The sequence below is a fragment of the Phaethon lepturus genome, unplaced genomic scaffold (genome assembly GCF_000687285.1).
Source record: "Phaethon lepturus isolate BGI_N335 unplaced genomic scaffold, ASM68728v1 scaffold6759, whole genome shotgun sequence".
Lineage (NCBI taxonomy): Eukaryota > Metazoa > Chordata > Aves > Phaethontiformes > Phaethontidae > Phaethon > Phaethon lepturus.
The window spans coordinates 1,662-18,972 of record NW_010564092.1 but is presented as its reverse complement, the minus strand read 5'-3'; the positions used below and the strand labels follow the sequence as shown (position 1 = coordinate 18,972).

General features: G+C 42.0%; 1 protein-coding gene across 1 annotated transcript; it reads right to left on the bottom strand.

Moving 5' to 3' along the window:
* Positions 1 to 462: 462 nt before the first annotated feature.
* On the bottom strand, positions 463 to 16,221 carry LOC104626745 (sushi, von Willebrand factor type A, EGF and pentraxin domain-containing protein 1-like; the record flags this gene model as incomplete). Its single annotated transcript, XM_010294760.1, has 6 exons — positions 463 to 632; positions 5,607 to 5,777; positions 6,644 to 6,820; positions 11,819 to 11,992; positions 14,088 to 14,151; positions 16,066 to 16,221. Coding segments are annotated over 6 exons (912 nt in total), but the record flags the coding sequence as incomplete, so codon positions are not given.
* Between the last annotated feature and the right edge of the window lie 1,090 nt (positions 16,222 to 17,311).

Genomic DNA, 17,311 nt, shown 5'->3' with positions numbered 1-17,311 from the left:
GGTTGCTGGCTGAGATTAAACCATGACGGGGGTACAGGTACACAGGTCAGGAAGGACAGCATGGAAAAGGTGACACAGTTATATTATTTGAACATGAATTGATCAGGTTCATAATCACATAATCTGATAAAAAAGGAAGCCAAGAAACAAATGCAGCCACCACTATAACATTTACATCTCTTCTGTTCTAATCCCAATTCTTTCCCCAAAACTATCATGTATTGCTATTAGAAACAGACTTTGGAGAACTGAAGCAAGCTGGTCTACAACCATAGCGAAAGAGCACCCACAAACAAAATCACATTAATTAAAAATGTGCTTGTTTTGGTTTGGAGAAGTTAGGGGATGGTCATTTGTCTAGAAACAAGCAATCAGTTGGTCCTTTCTGTTCTCTCCAATTCATCAAGCAGAATAAAGTAATGATTTTTATGTTTTGGGCTCTTATGCCTTTAATTTTCTTACCTGGTTCACTGCAGTAAATTCACTTGTCTTACCTACAACATCCTTAAAATTACACTTAGGGATGATATACGTACGCTCTTCGCAGAGACGACCCATCCAGCCATCCGGACATGAGCAGGCATTTGGTCGCTCACAGACACCACCATTCTGACACGGGAACCGACAGACAGCTGAAAACAATACAATTTCATGGCAAACTCAAGGCAGTTAATCATAAGCTTAGCAGTTCAGCATCTTGTACAGATCTTTGCAGTTGTAAAGTTTAGAGCAGAAGAAACAAATGTAGTGAAGTTCAGAAATATAACTTGACTTTGATTTCAAGGGCTACATAATTTTCTGGCTCTGTGTGTCCAACTAGGTACTGTGAGCAAGAGTGTGGGGACCATTAAGACAATCAAAAATTGTCCACAGCAAGAATGAAAACTTATAAGTTTTGAGTATAATTGGGTAAATTATTTGGATGATGTTTCAAGGCTGATGCTATGCTTTATCTCCTTTTCCCCACTCACTTTGCAAAATAAAACAAAAAACCCCACCCCAAACAAAAACTGTTACTTTTTTTTCCCTCTTCTAAATCAACTCTGAAATAAAATAAAGTTTTCTTCTAGCTTTGGTATGAAACACCAAGGTAATGCTGTCTGGCATAATACAGGGTTTGTTGAAAGTAAGATTAAACACTGTGGTAGAACAAGCAATTTTCATTGCACTGTCATCCACTGTAATGAGAAGTGACCAACAAGGGTGCAGCAGTGGCACAATGAAGTGTCTACCTGTGGTACCCGAAGTGTGATTGTAAACCTCACTTAGCATTCATGCTGAGTCGTGCTCCTTGGCTCGCACAGGTCTGTTAACAAGTGCCTGATCATAAAACTGAGGAATTCGAAATGGACTCTATCACACTAGCCCAATATGTTGCCTAGACTGGACAGGCTTTGGACTTTATCATTGTTTCTATGACATTGCACTGTTAGTGTATATACTATACAGAGAAGATCAAAAATTGTGGCTTCGAGACGATACTACAGAACAAATAAGTAATCAGACTAACTTCTAATTAGTGGTAGTTGTGAGCACAGAGTAACCTCAGGAAACTGAGTCTGAACTGTTAATTGCATCCTATCTTTAATTAGTTACTAGGTGAGCAAAATATGAGCTTAGGCTTTGGGTGTTTCAGATCTTGTTTAATGTTAGTATTAAATACAAACAGTGGTTTAGCACACTGAAACACTGTTCCAACCTGAGCTCCACACTGGAAAGAATGCAAATCTTCCCCTGATAGAGCCAAACGTGAGTCACTCTTGCAGCTGAGCCATGCCAAGCTGCAAGCTATCGGGAGTCTGCTGAAATGAGGCCAAAGCTTTTGGCAATTTCAAGAGCCTTCCCATCAAATGTCAGCTGGTAACAAGAATGGGAAGAGACCTTAGGCCCTGGCAGGTTCACAGAAGTCGCAATATTTAAACAGGTATTTTGAAGAATTTCTGTTGTAAAGATATCTATGACTACGCAGACAGCTCATTTTTGGATGTTGACTAAAGCACAATAGTGTGCCAACCAGATTTCCTTTGTGCAGTGAAAAATTACGAAAGCTGAACCAAAAACCATTTAAAGCTTTCTGTGATCCACACCTCTTAAACAATATCCCATGAATGTATAACGGGATGGGAGGTGAAAGGTTTGTGTATAAATGATATCCCATGTTAAATTCGAAGCCAATGAGAAACAGTCTCTGAAATGTATTTTCTCTCCCTCTCAACGGAGAAGATGCGGATATTTCATGCGTTACAAAATCCACTTTGGATGGCAACTCCATCCCGCTCAGCGATCCAGGATCTGAGGGAGAGATAGGCTTTTCCTGGATTTCTGCCTGGGCCCTGGTTGTGAAACTGAATGAGCAAGGCAGTATCAACCCTAGGTGTGCACTTGTTATACATCAATTTAGGCAGGCAGAGACTCCGTGTCTGTAGCTGTGGGGATTATTCTTCCCTTGACAGACAAGACTAGAGAAAGGCTTGGGGCGGGAAGTTAAGCTGGGATCTTATTCTCTTTTTTTGTTGTTGTAAAAGCCAGCAGGGCAAACGCAGTCCTGATGTGCTGAGGAGAGAATGGGAACCATTAGCTGTGACTTCAGTTAGTGGTAACAGATCTCACATCCATGGCATCAATCTTAATCTTTGAGATTCCCTTGTAAATCCATGCCTAAGAGTTATCTCCACAGGACAAAAAAGCGTTACACTGCTGCAAGACGAACAGGGGTAAGAAGGCTAAAAAATAATTTCTGATAACTGTTCTCGGTTTTGCCAAAAAGCTTTCCTGTGGTTGCAACTGAGCAATTTCCTCCATGCCTCAGCTGCCCTCTCATGATACTTGTTTGCTGCAGGGGCATGAACTTTTTGGTCGGCAGCTCCAAGCGAGCAATATGTGGGCAGATGGCAAATACACAACACAGATTTTAGAACACTTCAGAGAGAAAAATTTGGAGTCAGAGAAGCTGTGTGCTCTGTGCAGCCTCCCAAGTCCTGCAGGTGTTTACGATCGGCAGATCCAGGCTAATACTTCTCACCCCTGAAACTCAGATCAGAATCTGGCCTGCAACCTCTAACCAGCAGTGATTCAGGCAAGTGCAGCTGTGGTGAGAGCTCTCCCAAAGAAACTAACGAAGTCTGCTTTTTAATTATAATATTTACATTAACTAACCTGTTCAACTGGGCCAGAACATTTCAAGCAGGCTTAGGACACATTAGTAATCAACTCACAGAGCCAAAAACAAGAAATGCAGCATGAGTCATTACAAAAAGTGCTTTCATGTTGCTTCTGATGTAGACCACAAAGGCTTGGGTCCTGTAGGCCTTTTGTTAGGCAAATCCCTCAAATGAATTATAAAGTAGTTTTGAAAGATTATTTTGATATGTGTCATGAAAACACAGGTTGATCCTTTCAGAAACATCTTTGGTCCTTTTTAGTTCCCCTTTTAGGAGAAAACGGGGGGGAAATTGTTATTCCTCTCCCTTAACACACCAAAAAGCAGGTTGTTCTGCTTTGTTTTCCTGCACTACACCCTGATCATCTGTCCACCTCATCACTTCTTTTTTTGAAATAATTTTCCCTAACACTTACTCCTCTGAACAGTCCCAGTAGGCCGCATGGTGTTGCAAACAGGACACATATTTGACAATGCTTTGCAGATCAGCTTTTCCAGGTTGCTAATAACCAGTGGCAAGAACCTCTTTCAGCAGAAAACTACAGCCCTTGGCACAAAGTAGGGTTCAGTGTAACTAATAAATATTAAATAAGAATAGAAAGTAAAGCTGGTGATATTAAAGGGGCAGCTGAAGAATCTGAAGTGTTACAATCTGAAGAGATAATACAAAAATAATTTTGCTAATGCATTCTACCTTAGGTGGAGTAGCTATTATTGCAGAGATTCCTTGAATTCTATAGCCACCACAGTTTATAAAGAAATGACAAGATACTTGGAAAACTTTTCAGAAAGTGCTCATTACTTTGGGAGTGTAAATTTCTAACAGAACTTTTGGATACCTCTTGACACCTGATGTAACTCAGATGCTTTTACTGTAAATCTTCTCTACTTGGCTACTCCATAGGTGATTCTTCATGGCAATGGCAAGTCATGATCACATAACCAGGAAATACCTGTTTTTCAGGAAAGCTTCTCTATTCCTGTTCAGGAGTTCAGGAGTTCCAAACCCACTTCTTTGGCTCTGAGTCTCCTCAAAATGACCTAGTGGTCTGTGCTTTTTAGGTAAGGCAATTATAACTGTCAGATACAGAACTTTAACGGAGTGCCTGCTTTCACAGAGTAGGGCAACTCAGCTTGTCTAGGTCTTAACATTCATATTTTTCTGTCAGAATTAATATAAAAAACTGTTGAGGGGACTCTGATTAGTTAGGGTTAGCACAGTAGAAAATCCTCCATCTCCAAAGGGCTTCTGACCACAACAGAATATTGCCAAGGAGGGAGGAAGTATTGTTGCTTCTATTTTCGACAGGGGAGGCTGAGACTTGCAGGAGGAGAGGCAGACCTGACAACTTTGACAATGGCTCTAATGTTCCCAGATGCGCGTTCTGGCACCTTTCCTCTTCTGCAGGAGTTCTCGAGCTTAGGGAATGGGGCTGCTTATGACTGGCCACTGATGTGCCCTAAGGTTTTTTGCTTTTAATACTCACATTTCTAAACAAAATACCTAAGGCTCAGTTTATAGTATGGTTGCTGTTACACTATCTGAGATAAGACTTTGGGGTGCTCATTGCTCTATAGCTACCTGGCAGCAGAAGGCTAGTCAAGCTTCTCATATGGAAATGGCAGATGGCAAGGTCTCTTCCATCAAAGACCTGTGACCATGGAATTCTTTTGCTACACCACATTCTTGGTTTTAAGTTAGCGTTTGAAGATGCTTATATCTGGTTTTAACTGTTTAGTTTATCATCTCTTCCATGTTTTGTGTTGGTTTCCCCCATTTTCTGTTTAAAACTTTTCATTTATTTGAATCTTCTGTGTGGAAGAGTTAATTCTGTCATTTAAACAAGTGAATTTTTTAGCTCAACAAACCAAAAAGTGACATTTTCCTGCTGGTATGCCAAGGGTAGAAAGGCTAGACTTTGTCTTTGGTATTTTGTTAAAAACGTTAATTTTCTGCAGTACTTAGTGTGTGTTATTTAGTGAGCTGTACCAACCCATTTTATTGCAAAACAATTTTTAGCAGCTGCCAATCTAAACACAGTGAGAGACTAAGCACCCATTGGATCTCTTACTTTTGTTTTCTGCAGTGCTTGATCTTTGACTCTGAAAAACTGAGGGGCAGTGCTTATCTGAAACAGCTCAGCATTTCAGAAAGATGACTGGTTCTGCCACTTTCTCACAAAAGATGCAAGGAGAGGATCTTAGGTGTGGGATAAAACATTGTAACAAAAGAAACTCTAAGACAGCAAGGACTAAAGAGAAAAATTGTGGAAACCCTCTCTTTCACTTGGAAATAAAGCAACACCTGGCACTTTAAATGCCCTGGGTGAAACCATGACTGCGCTGAAACTAGCAAAAATGTCACTTTCATTTTTACTGCAGTTAGGATGACACCTCCGTGCTTATGGCAAGTTAAGATACGCTTCTGTTCATAAAAAAGACTTACCTTTGCAGGTAGGTGGTGTTGTCCATGTTCCATTTTCTAAGCAAATGCTCCGCAGGGGCCCCTCCAGCATGTACCCACTGTAGCACGAATAGGTGATCATGTCTCCATACTGATAGAAGCTACCACGAATCAGAGCGTTCTCTGTGTGAGCTGGGGGGCCGCAAGATATCTCTAAACAAAAGAAATGATCCAGAGGCTGGTGAGCTGCAATGCCTACATGACACAGTTTCTAACCCTGGGCACAGCACTTTGCACAAAGCGCCTGGGAGGTGCCAGGGAGACACCTCTGATGGGAAATCAGTAAGTAGGACTTCTTCATGGTGCAGACACTTACAGGGAAAACCTGTACGTACACCCAGTGAGCAGGGAGATGGCCAGCAACAGCAGTTTCAGGTAATGCAACAATGGCTATATTCACCATATAGACCAGAAACTTTCGGATGGTCCCAGGATATACATGAGTCTGGGTTTGTAGAGTGAGATGATGCCATTGTCTGAACTAAACAATATTGTTTGCCAAGGAAGAAGCCAAAAAGCTTTCAGACATGCCTGAAAAAGGACACTATGCCTTCTGTCAGTGTCAATAAACACAATAAAAGGCAGCACCTCTCCCTGCAACCCTCATCTCATCACCCATAATCTCAAAGGTATCATTCTCAGGATATTTAGCGTATCAAACAACCAATCCCAACTGCAGTGCTTGCAAAAGGTAAATTGAGAAGAAAATTACAGTTGGGCCTAGTGGGTAGTAGGACAAATGCTGCTGGGGCATCAACCCACACAGACATATTCTGGATCCTTTTAAAGAAACTTCTGTAGAGCTTCTTAGGTCACCTTTACGTGCCTGGATCTCTTGGAGTGACCCACCTCTCCAAATGGCAATAGCAGATAAAAGCTCTCTTCTTCTAGAGTAGCTGCATTTAGGTGGAGAGCTCTGCTGACACATTTGTGCTGCCACGCTCCTGTGTGATACAGCTTTGGTCATCAGCCCTCTGAAAAGTACCAAGCTCCTGCAGAACCGTACCTCATGTACTTACTTTCACACTTAGCTGTTGCTGGAGTCCAGGTCTCATCAGCATTACAGGTGATCACGGACTGCCCTTTAAGCTGGTAGCCTTCCCTGCACCTGATGGATATGTTCTGACCAACATAAAAATCCACCTCAGACAGAAGGGCATTCTCTGGGATTATGAAAGGCACAGGACAAGGGTTTGCTGTTCAAAGAAACGGTGTGAGGGAAAGGGAGGAGGGAGGAAAAAGGAATGGAAGGAAGGAAGGGAGAGAGAGAATACTTTAGAATAGTTTCTGCAAATTTCAAAATCAAATCATATGAAAAACAATAGAAATGGATGCTGCACACAAGTCCAATTTGTAATTTGATGTAAGGTTATGAGATTTGGATCATAAAATAATAATAAAAGGTTTGATTCTCTGCTGTCACATGGCTTGCTGCCATACTCTGCCGATGCCAGTAGAAGACATACTAAGGATTTAAGTGGAGAATATCCTACTTGTTACTATCAAACCATTCTCTCTTGTCCTTCCTGTTTGCTATAACCTTACTATAAAAAAGAGCCAGAACTATCCTACTTCTTGTTCTGAAGGGCTGGACCAATAAAGAGCAGCAAAAATCCAGGTGTTTGAGCAGAGAATTATAGTAACATTCATTAGAGTTTAGAATTTGTCTGATAATCTTGCTTATTGCTGGCTGTAAACTTGCTGAGCTTGTCTATTGATCTCATCATGAATGTGAAGAAAATTGGACTCTATATACAGCAGAGATTGATGCCAGTTTCCTGAAACTAAAATCCTACGAGTTCTTTGTAACACAAAAATTAAATGTCTCCATTAACCACCCTAAGACTACAGTACATCTTAAAATTAGTTACAGATACATACACCAGCAAGGAAGGCTATTGTGAGTGTGTGTGCACAGCACACATGTGTGTAAGGTATTATTTCATAGAATCACAGAATAATTTATACAGCTGTTAAGTCCAATCTCCTTCTCAAAGCAGGGCCAACTAAGTCAGAGGTTGCTCTGGGACTTGACCAGCTGAAATCTGAGTATCTCCAGGGATGGAGACTTCATGTCCTCTCTGGGTTCCTGTGTTTGACTGCTATGATTGTGAAAAGTTTCTTCAACTACTTAGTTGGAATTTCCTTTGTTGCAACTTGTGTCCATTGCATCTCATCCTACCACTGTGCACCTCTGAGAAGAGTCTGGCTCTCTTTTTCTTTACACCCTCTCAATAGTCAGTTGTAGACAACAGTAAAGTATCTCTTTTGCCTTCTCCTCCAAACTTTTCTCTCACCTGCTCCTCATATATCAACTGGCTGACTACAACTGACTCAATTTTATGTCAGCTTTCCAGCTAAAGGGAGCTATGCAGAACACAGCTCGTTCTTTTACTGTCACAAAAATACACTCAGACAAGTTAATGCTTTAACATGTCTCGATATCTGCTCCCTTCATTCCTCTGTAAAAATGGGATGCATGCCAACAAATCTCCCAATGTAGGCCAAACCAATTTTTTAAACTACAAGTGACAAATTCTGCTCATGGCTACTCCAGAAGAAAATGACAGTACATTTCCACAAAGATCTGCAGAAGTTGCTCTTGCTGTCTGTGTAAGTGAAAAGCAGCCTAGCCTTTAGGCTTACAAATTGAGACCACTTTTTCATTACAAAGCAAACACACACGTTTACAGAGAGGCAAGGGATTACTCCATCTTCCATCTCTTGTGCACTCTGCTGCAGGTTCCCCTTCCAAGCTGTAGCCCCTCTCACAGAAATATGCTATTGTACTGCCGACTGTATTGTTTTCATAAATCGCCTTCCCATTCAGCAAGGAAACTGGAACTTTGCATCTGGTCTCTGCAAAGGAAAAGCTCTCATTACTTCAGCTTGGTATTAGACCTGGATTTCCAACAATTCCTGAATTACAGTATATGTTTAAAGTAGCAGCCACAGACTAATAAATCATCAAGAGCATTAAGGGAGATTTCAGTAGCCCTGGGAAGAAAATGTAGCCAAGCTAGGGAAGGAGCTCCTCCCAGTGATGGAGAAAAGCCACAGCCACATGTTTTACAGGTCAGCAAAATGTGGCAGTGCTGAGGAGGAGACAACTGTGGTGGTGCACTCCCCCCCTACACTTCACCTTGTACCTGGGCCACTCTAAGCTGCCTGACAAGCCTTGGCCTCTGAACAAAGGGTTTGGTAGTTGAGAGCCCCTCAACTGTACCAAGCACGCTTGTGTAGCCAAGGAGGAGAATGGCACTGTGTTATCAGGAACCAATCGCCTAAACAAGGTACAGAACAAGAACAGAACTAATCAATTATCTCCAGACAATCCTGGCAGCCTCACCGCTAAATCTTGAGAAACCACCTGCCTGGATTGTGGAAACTTACTGATGCCCAAAATCAATCATCTCCCAGTCCTATAAATAGTGGTCCCAAGTGAGACCCTTTGAGCTCTCCTGGACTGCAGTGGGCTGCGACCAGCACCTCCCGCTGAGTGGGACGCCTCTCAGAGTCCTTGAACCCTCAAGTTCATGATCAACTCAAAGGCTCGACTGTGCACTCGTTGAGCAACGCAAAGCATTCAGTGTGACTATTTGACCGAATCCGAGGGGGATATTTAATAGGTACCTTTGTACATATCTATCTCTTTTTCTTTATATCTCTTTATGTGTCTCTATCTCTACACCTATATGTGTGTGTGATTAAGGAATCTTAGCAAGTTTAAGTTGATTATGCTGCTAAGTTTTATATGATTTGATGCTGTGGTTTATCTCAATATCGTTAGTGAATTTAATTGCTGTTATTTTGTGTTAGATTGTTGTGTTAGATTGTTGCTGTCCTAAAGCTACACCAAGCACAACATATATCACTACACCAGAATCCCCGATACCCTATCCCTTTAGTCATAAACCATTGACCAAGTCTGGGAGTAGGAGTGGATTCAGCTGCACCTAGACTCCTCTATGAGAAGGAGCTCAGAAAGCAAGGGGGTCCACTCTGAACCTCGTGACTCAACGGGAGGGTATTCCTTTACGTCCCTTACCTAACCTTAGTCATAAACCGTTGACCAAATCTGGGACTAGGGGTGGATTTCTGTCCACCCTGAACCTTATGACTCAACAGGAAGGTCTCCCCTACTTTCTCTCCTCAACATACATACACATTAACTCAATTTGATATACGAGTAAATCACTCTAATTTAATTGTAATTTGGTTTCTCTCTGTATACCTTTTCTATGTTGAATATGAAGTAATAGAGTGAACCTTGCCATCGAATTCTGTTAAGTCACGCTTTTTACAAATTTATATTAAAATAATTTGCTTTCTGGTATGTCTGGTGGTGATTCTTTAAGTGGCCTAAATTATCCATTCGTGACAACAACACACTTATGACTTCATACTGGGGTCAGTGCGGCAAAACATGGAAATGGTTCTTTCTTGCCACTGAGATACACCCCAGAAACTTGCAGCCCTTTGCACCTTCCTTTTCACCTGACGAGAAATACCAGATGAGATGAAGTATGGGTTTGGTGCAAGGCGCCGACACTTATTTTACTAATTGCTCCTCTCAAGATTCTCAGCTGTGTTTCTGAAGCCAGCAGGGTTCCAAGCTGGGTTACCACTGCTACACAAAAGACTGTTCTGTGTCCCATTTTCCATTTGATTTTCCCAGGTGGTCTGCGTAATGGGATGACTGAAGATTAAACTATCAGACAGACATAAGACCATCAGGCAAGAGGAAGAGAGGAGTTGGTGAAGTGGCTGTGCTCAACCTTGTTCAAGATGGTCTTCCTAACACCTGTCTAGCACTGATAGCATGTGCCTTTTCTTAGGTGGCTGGCTAGGTACTAGCGACCGCACCTATGATGTGGATTTCCTCTATCAACTTTTGAGGTTGCTCCTATAAGGTTTGCGAAGCATTAGGGCACTGCAGTGCAGATCTGTGCACTGTGTGGTTGCCCAGCACTGCATCTGATAGTCCCTAGCCTTCACGGCTCTAGTGACAGGAACCTAACAGCTGCCTTGAGTGGAAGATCACTATCTGTCTAACTTTGGTGAAGCTGTCAGACCATGCTGGTCCTGTCTGAATCTATGTGTGCAGCTGGGTGTGGAGACATCAACATGTCATCTCCATGTAAGAATGCCAGGAGCAACTACAAAAAGCAAGCAGGATGCTGGGTCTAGAGTCTAGCTTGGGAGACCTAAGGCATATGCAACAGGGACAAGAACAGCCTGTAAGGAATTGATGGGCAAGAAATGAACTAGTGTATTTCTGAGAGGAAAGGAAAAATGTGAAGCCTAGACTGTATTTTCATGGCAAAGAGGCCAGGAATGGAGAACACTCATACTTAATGATACTACAGTTTAGTAAGCTTCTATATGCTTTACGTTTTGAACAGAGTCATTCAACAATACTGGTTATGTGTTCAAACTTGGGATCTTAAGTTTTTGTTCTCTTTTTGTGTTGACAGCCTTGTTTCCACCTGTTACCACGCACTCCATATGGCACAGACTGTTCTTGCTTGGCACTCATTCTGTTTTGTGGCATGAGCAACAGAACCTACTGAGGGAGCATGTGAAAGCAGTGACTTGCAAAATCACAGAATCACACAGAATCACAGAAACACTAGGTTGGAAAGGACTTTCAAGATCATCAAGTCCAACCATTAATCCAGCGCCACCATGTCCCCTAAACCATGTCCTGAAGCGCCACATCCACACGTTTCTTGAACACTTAAATGGTACACATCATGCATTCATGGTGTTTGTTCATGTGAGGAGTGTGGAGGTTAAAGGCTGGGCTGTTGAGACTGTCCTTAGGGCCCAAAGTTCAGGAAAAAAATATCAATTTGATAATTGACTACAGGAGAAAAGTCACTTCTCATCGCAGTCCATCACCTTGTGTTAGGGGTTTGATTTTCTGAGCTGGCAAGTAACTTCATCTCTCATTAAGCTTTTAAACTGCAGATTAACACCTTAGGAAAAAAATGTCTAAGCTCTTTCTGGCTTGGTAAAGGGCAGTGCTCCTTGTGACACATTTCATTTTTCAGGCACCATTTTTAATGCACATTACAGAATTTTTTCCCAAAAGCAGCTCAGTCCCTGGATCATATGATATGCATGCATATGGGAGGAGCTATTGCTCATCCCAGATTGGAATTTGCCAGGCCATGAGACTGAACAGTTACCTTCACACAACGGCAAGGGTTTACTCCAGCTCCCATTGGCAAGACATGTGATATTCTCCGGTCCAACAAGATGGTATCCAGAGCTGCACACAAAAGTTACATTACTTTTGTATGTGCTTCCCGTAGAAATGGCCTCTGCTTTTTCTATTGAGGGGTGCAGCCCACAGGTAATTCCTAGGAGAGGAAAAAACTTTTTGGTTTTATACAGACAACAAAGGCCATTCTGTCTATCTGTTAACATGCTGTCTGACAGCTCTGAACTAATGGAAAGATGGGAAGAAAGCAGCTGTGAAGTATTATATGGAGAAGGGTTATACAACGCCTTGCCTGCCCTCTCTCCTGGTGTTCAGGCTACAGATACCTGAGGGAGAATGTGTCCAAATGTATTTGATGGTGTTGTAAGCCATGAGGTGTGTTCAAGCAGATGTATACAGAATATTTCTTTTAAGCAGGCCAGAGGCTACGCTTGCAGTCTCTTTTGTTCCCTATACAGTGGAAGGTGATGTCAGGATGTTCCCAAGAAAAAATACAGTAGTTAAGAAGGATCCTGCCCCCTGTCCCACCCTGACTGTGGAGACCAGGCAAATTACAGAATCACAGAATCACAGAATCACTAGGTTGGAAAGGACCTTCAAGATCATCAAGTCCAACCATTAATCCAGCGCCACCATGTCCCCTAAACCATGTCCTGAAGCGCCACATCCACATGTTTTTTGAACACTTCCAGAGATGGCGACTCCACCACCTCCCTGGGCAGCCTGGCCCAATGCCTGACCACTCTCTCAGTGAAGAAATTTTTCCTCATATCCAATCTAAACCTCCCCTGGCACAACTTGAGGCCATTTCCTCTTGTCCTATCACTAGTTACTTGGGAGAAGGTGAGAAAGAATGCCAGGGGTAGGACTGTAACATCAGCACGAGAAGTGATTTGTTGGTAAAGACTACAAAATCTTGGCATTTTATTTATAAGCTGTATGAAATAAGTCATAAATCCTTCTTTCCATGCTCGCACAATTAATCACCCTCTGCTGCACAGAGAGCCAAGACTTGATCCCAGGGAGCAGTCTTATCTCCAGACATATAGGGTGGCTTTGTCATGGCAGAGATGAAGCATCCCAGCACATGATGTCCAAGGCCCTGCACACCACAATGCAAGGCAAATCAAATTCAGCAGGCCACAATGTCCCACTACTGCCCTGAGCACGACTCTATGCATGTGCCATTTCAACGTGCCAAAAGGAGCTCCCTTCGGATCAGAGAGGAACTGCCCGTGAGAACTTCTCTGATGGCTTTTCCTCTGGCTTCTCCTGTTAGAGCCCTCCAGCTGGAAGGGGAGACTGGGAGGAAGCCAGCAAAAGCACCCTCTCTGTTCCCCATCTCTCCTGGAAAACTGCACCACATTGCTCTGCTTGCCACTTACGCATGCATGAAGGGGCGGAGGGGCTCCACTTTTTGTCAACATGGCAAATCCTCCGGCTTGGTCCCTGTAGCTCGAAGCCAGGGTCACAGCTGTAAAAGACCTCACTGCCAAACAGGAACTCCTCTCCCTGAACAGATCCATTTTCTGTTATGTCCGGGGGTCCACATGATACTCCTACAACATAAGGAATAGTTTCCATTCAGACATGATGCATATGGCCTGGGCTGTTCACAGCTCCTCCATGGTTTTTACTCTGAGAAACAGGGAAAGAACAGTGTTTATCTGGGCATTCCTAGATATTTGCCCCTGAGTAGCTGAACAATATCATGCTTGGTGCTTCCAGTTCCTGCTAAAAGACAAAATCTATTCTGTCTCTGCTGGCAGGAAGACTCAGGACAGCTGAAGTCCACGTAGGTATTTATGTCAACAATTCCTATTTGGGCACTGCAGTCTGTAGTCATCAGACATCTGACTAAAGTGAAGTACCTTTGAGTATAGTTACATTTTGAGGATGCTAAGTACCTGTGACTTCTGGCAACTAATGTGTTCAGAGGTCCTCAGTAACCCCAAAAATCATGACCTCAAGCATCAGAACTATTTAAACATGGAAGCTGTCTGCACAGGTTTCTTATGGATACAGGAACAAGGCAGAAAAGTGTAGTGATTTCCTTCCAACTATTACCACCACACACCAGCAATTCTGCAACTCTTCCAGGTTGTTATCAGTGGTAAAAAATTTTTAGGCAAATGCAGACAGTATGAGTTACAAAGCAAAATGAGCATTAGTGTTTTCTGTTGTGTAAAATCACCCTTGACTAACAGTAAGTGATAAACTCATCTGGAACGTACTTCTGCACACGGGCACTGTGCCACTCCAAAGCTTGTCTTCTTGGCAAGTCCGTTCTGCATCACCCTGTGAAAAAAAAAAAAATGCTCAAAGAACAACTTTACCTATTCAAGTCTTTTCTCCCATCAACTCTAGTATCCAGCAAGGCCAGGACATTTTCCCTCCATGTGCAACCCACGTAAAGAGATAAATGCTGCGGCCCAAGTCTACTAGCAGAGTTTAGGATAGAACTCCTTCCTGCAAATTGATGGGTATTGTTTATAAACCAAAAGTTTGTGGGACCACTTTGTCAGTCAGTTCTCTTGTCCTTCTCCCTGGAGTATCATCCTTCTTGTCAGTTTTACCATTTTTGTTCCCAAGAATGTATTATGATGACAAATTTCTCACTCTCATGGACTCACTCATGGAAAATCTAACTAGCATTTTTTTCAACAACAGTACAAGCTTGTGTTTTATAAACATAATATACTGATTTTGACCACATCCCAAACACTCATTCTTTAAATTTGCTTATAAATAATGTTATTTCTTTCTTATGTACAGGCTTTATAGCCCAGGATTTACTTCTTATTTTATTCCAAGACATGGAGAACAATATGTCCCTTGAAGTAATGCACATTCATTACAAAGTAAACCCATTGACAAGGGCAGCTGTTTGACATGAGTGTTTTTTGGCATCACACCCAATGGACTTTGCTTCCCAAGCGCAAAAAAGCAGGACATCTCGTCAAGAGCAGGGAAACAGATGGACGCTAGGTGGCGAAGCTGGAATTCAAAGCTTGGAAGGACTTTTTACTGTATGAAAGCACTGGCTTATCACTGCCAAAAATTACTTGAAATAGCAATTCTACCTATCTGCCTAAATACCATCCCACCCCTCCATTCCCAGTGATATTACATAAGTGGCAACATAATGCAAATTGAATTTATTGTTACTTAAGCATTGTCTAAACTCTCCTTATGTTTATACTGACTGAATGAATTCACTCCTGACGGAGTGAATTCACATGCATGAAGTTCTTAATTTATTATTGGTGTTACGACAGTACAAAGGAAGCACAACCTTGCATTCTGCTTGGTATTCACAAAATACAGTGCTGAGAGCCAGCCTCTGTCCTGGAGACACAACACCACCTCATGCCTCTGGACGTGACTATGCCCTACTCTGCCATCACCTGGGGATGGTGGAGGCCATCCTGTGCCTCAGCAACATACTTCCATTTCTGAATTCACTACAGCTTTTGAAAACACACCTGAGGCAGCTCTGAACTGGCTAGCCTGAGTCCTGATAACAGGACAGCAGAGCTGCTCCAGAGCTCAGGTGGGGGTTAGAGCTGAATGCTCATAATAATAACAATGGACAGGAAAGAACTTTGTTCCCTTCTCCATCAGGGAATAAAGGTGCCATTGAACAAACTGGAATCTCTTTGGCTTACTAAAACAAGAGATACCACTTTCATACCGTCTAGCAATGTCATAGAACTAAGGGCAGTGGAGGTTATTGGGAGCTTTGAGTCTAAAAGGCACAATACAGCAGACATAATGCTTGGGACATTATGAAAACGAGGGAAGAACGCAGTCTAACTCTGGCCAGAGAACCAGTTCAAGAGAGCAATAGATGAGAAATTAACTCTTCCGTGATTTATGGTGACAAGTATATATAATACTGTATTTGCAGAGGGCTGAAACAACCTTCAGTTGAAAAAAAAAAACCCGACACTGAAAGGTATCTGCTGAACATGTATCTCTGAACAGGGTGCTTAAATTTGCTTCTATTATACCCTTCAGTCATGCAAGGACTATCCCAGACACACCAGGAGTATTCTACAGACCATAAATAAAACAGCAGATATCCTACTTCTGTGGCTGTTAAAGGAATATATCAACATGGACCAGATGTAACACATTTTCACAGTCATCACCTAAGAACTGAAAATGACAACGAAAGGTTTAGAGTGCTGGAGATTTGAGCTTGCTTACTTGTAATTCATAGCCAGAATCACATTTATAAAGAACCACGTCTTTGTAATTGTATTTAGTGCCAACCACAAATCCATGCTCTGGAGACTCTGGGGTGCCACAGGACACAGGAATGCAGATGTCATCAGAAAATGGTGGCACCCAAATGCCACTCTCCTGAAAAACAAATATAATTGAAAGTGTGAAGGCACCACTTTATATGCTTAATTCATACCTAAATGAAAAGTTAGGAAAATCGTAACAGAAGTGTCCAATGGTTTTGAGTGTACACGTGGTTAACGCAATATTATCTGTGCAATCCATAATAAAACTCAGTAATTTAAGTAACACTTTTGAGATGTCAACATAGACTGGAGCTCAGCTTTGGCAGGAATGTTCAGCTTAGATTTACATGACAGAAGGAACAAAAAATAAATGGGGAAATAGAAGCTTGGAAAACCAAGTTCACTTGTATAAGGTCACCTAATAGCTCAGGGAACACATCAGGAAAAGAATGAAAACTACAGCTGCCTGATTCCATGTTCATGGAATCATTAAGGTTGGAAAAGACCTTTAAGAACATCAAGTCCAACCTCAACCCAACACCACCATGCCCACTAAACCATGTCCTGAAGTGTCAAGTCTGCACGTTTTTTGAACACCTCCAGTGATGGTGACTCCACCACTTCCCTGGGCAGCCTGGTCCAGCGTTTGACCACTCTCTCAGTAAAGACATTTTCCCTAATATCTAGTCTAAACCTCCCCTGGCGGAACTTGAGGCCATTTCCTCTTGTTCTATTGCTAGTTCTTCTTCTATGTTGTTGTCTTCTATTATGTTGAAACAAGGATCTAAAATAAATAAGGTCAATTTCTCAATATATATATACCTTTTGCAAGGTTATTGATTAGATGATTAGTTTAACTTTGGAAGGTTATTGATTAGGTGATTATTTTAACTCTTATATAGATTTCTTTAGCATAATAACTGTGTGATTATGTTTAACAGCCTATTTTCATAGTACTTAGGCTGTATTTGCCTCAATGCTAACATTGTAACTACGTGTAAATGGTTAATCACGAGGAAAGCAGGACTCATGAAAATCAAAACAAAGAAGAGTTAAGAGCAAGAACTGAGAGATTAAAGAGAACAGAGAAGATATCTTAACCTTGAGCATAGAGACAGACTGGCAGGAGTGCTCAAACAAGGATGACAAGAAGGAACTGCTTGTCTGGACAATAGAAGGGGCAAACATCCAAGGAGAAGAAA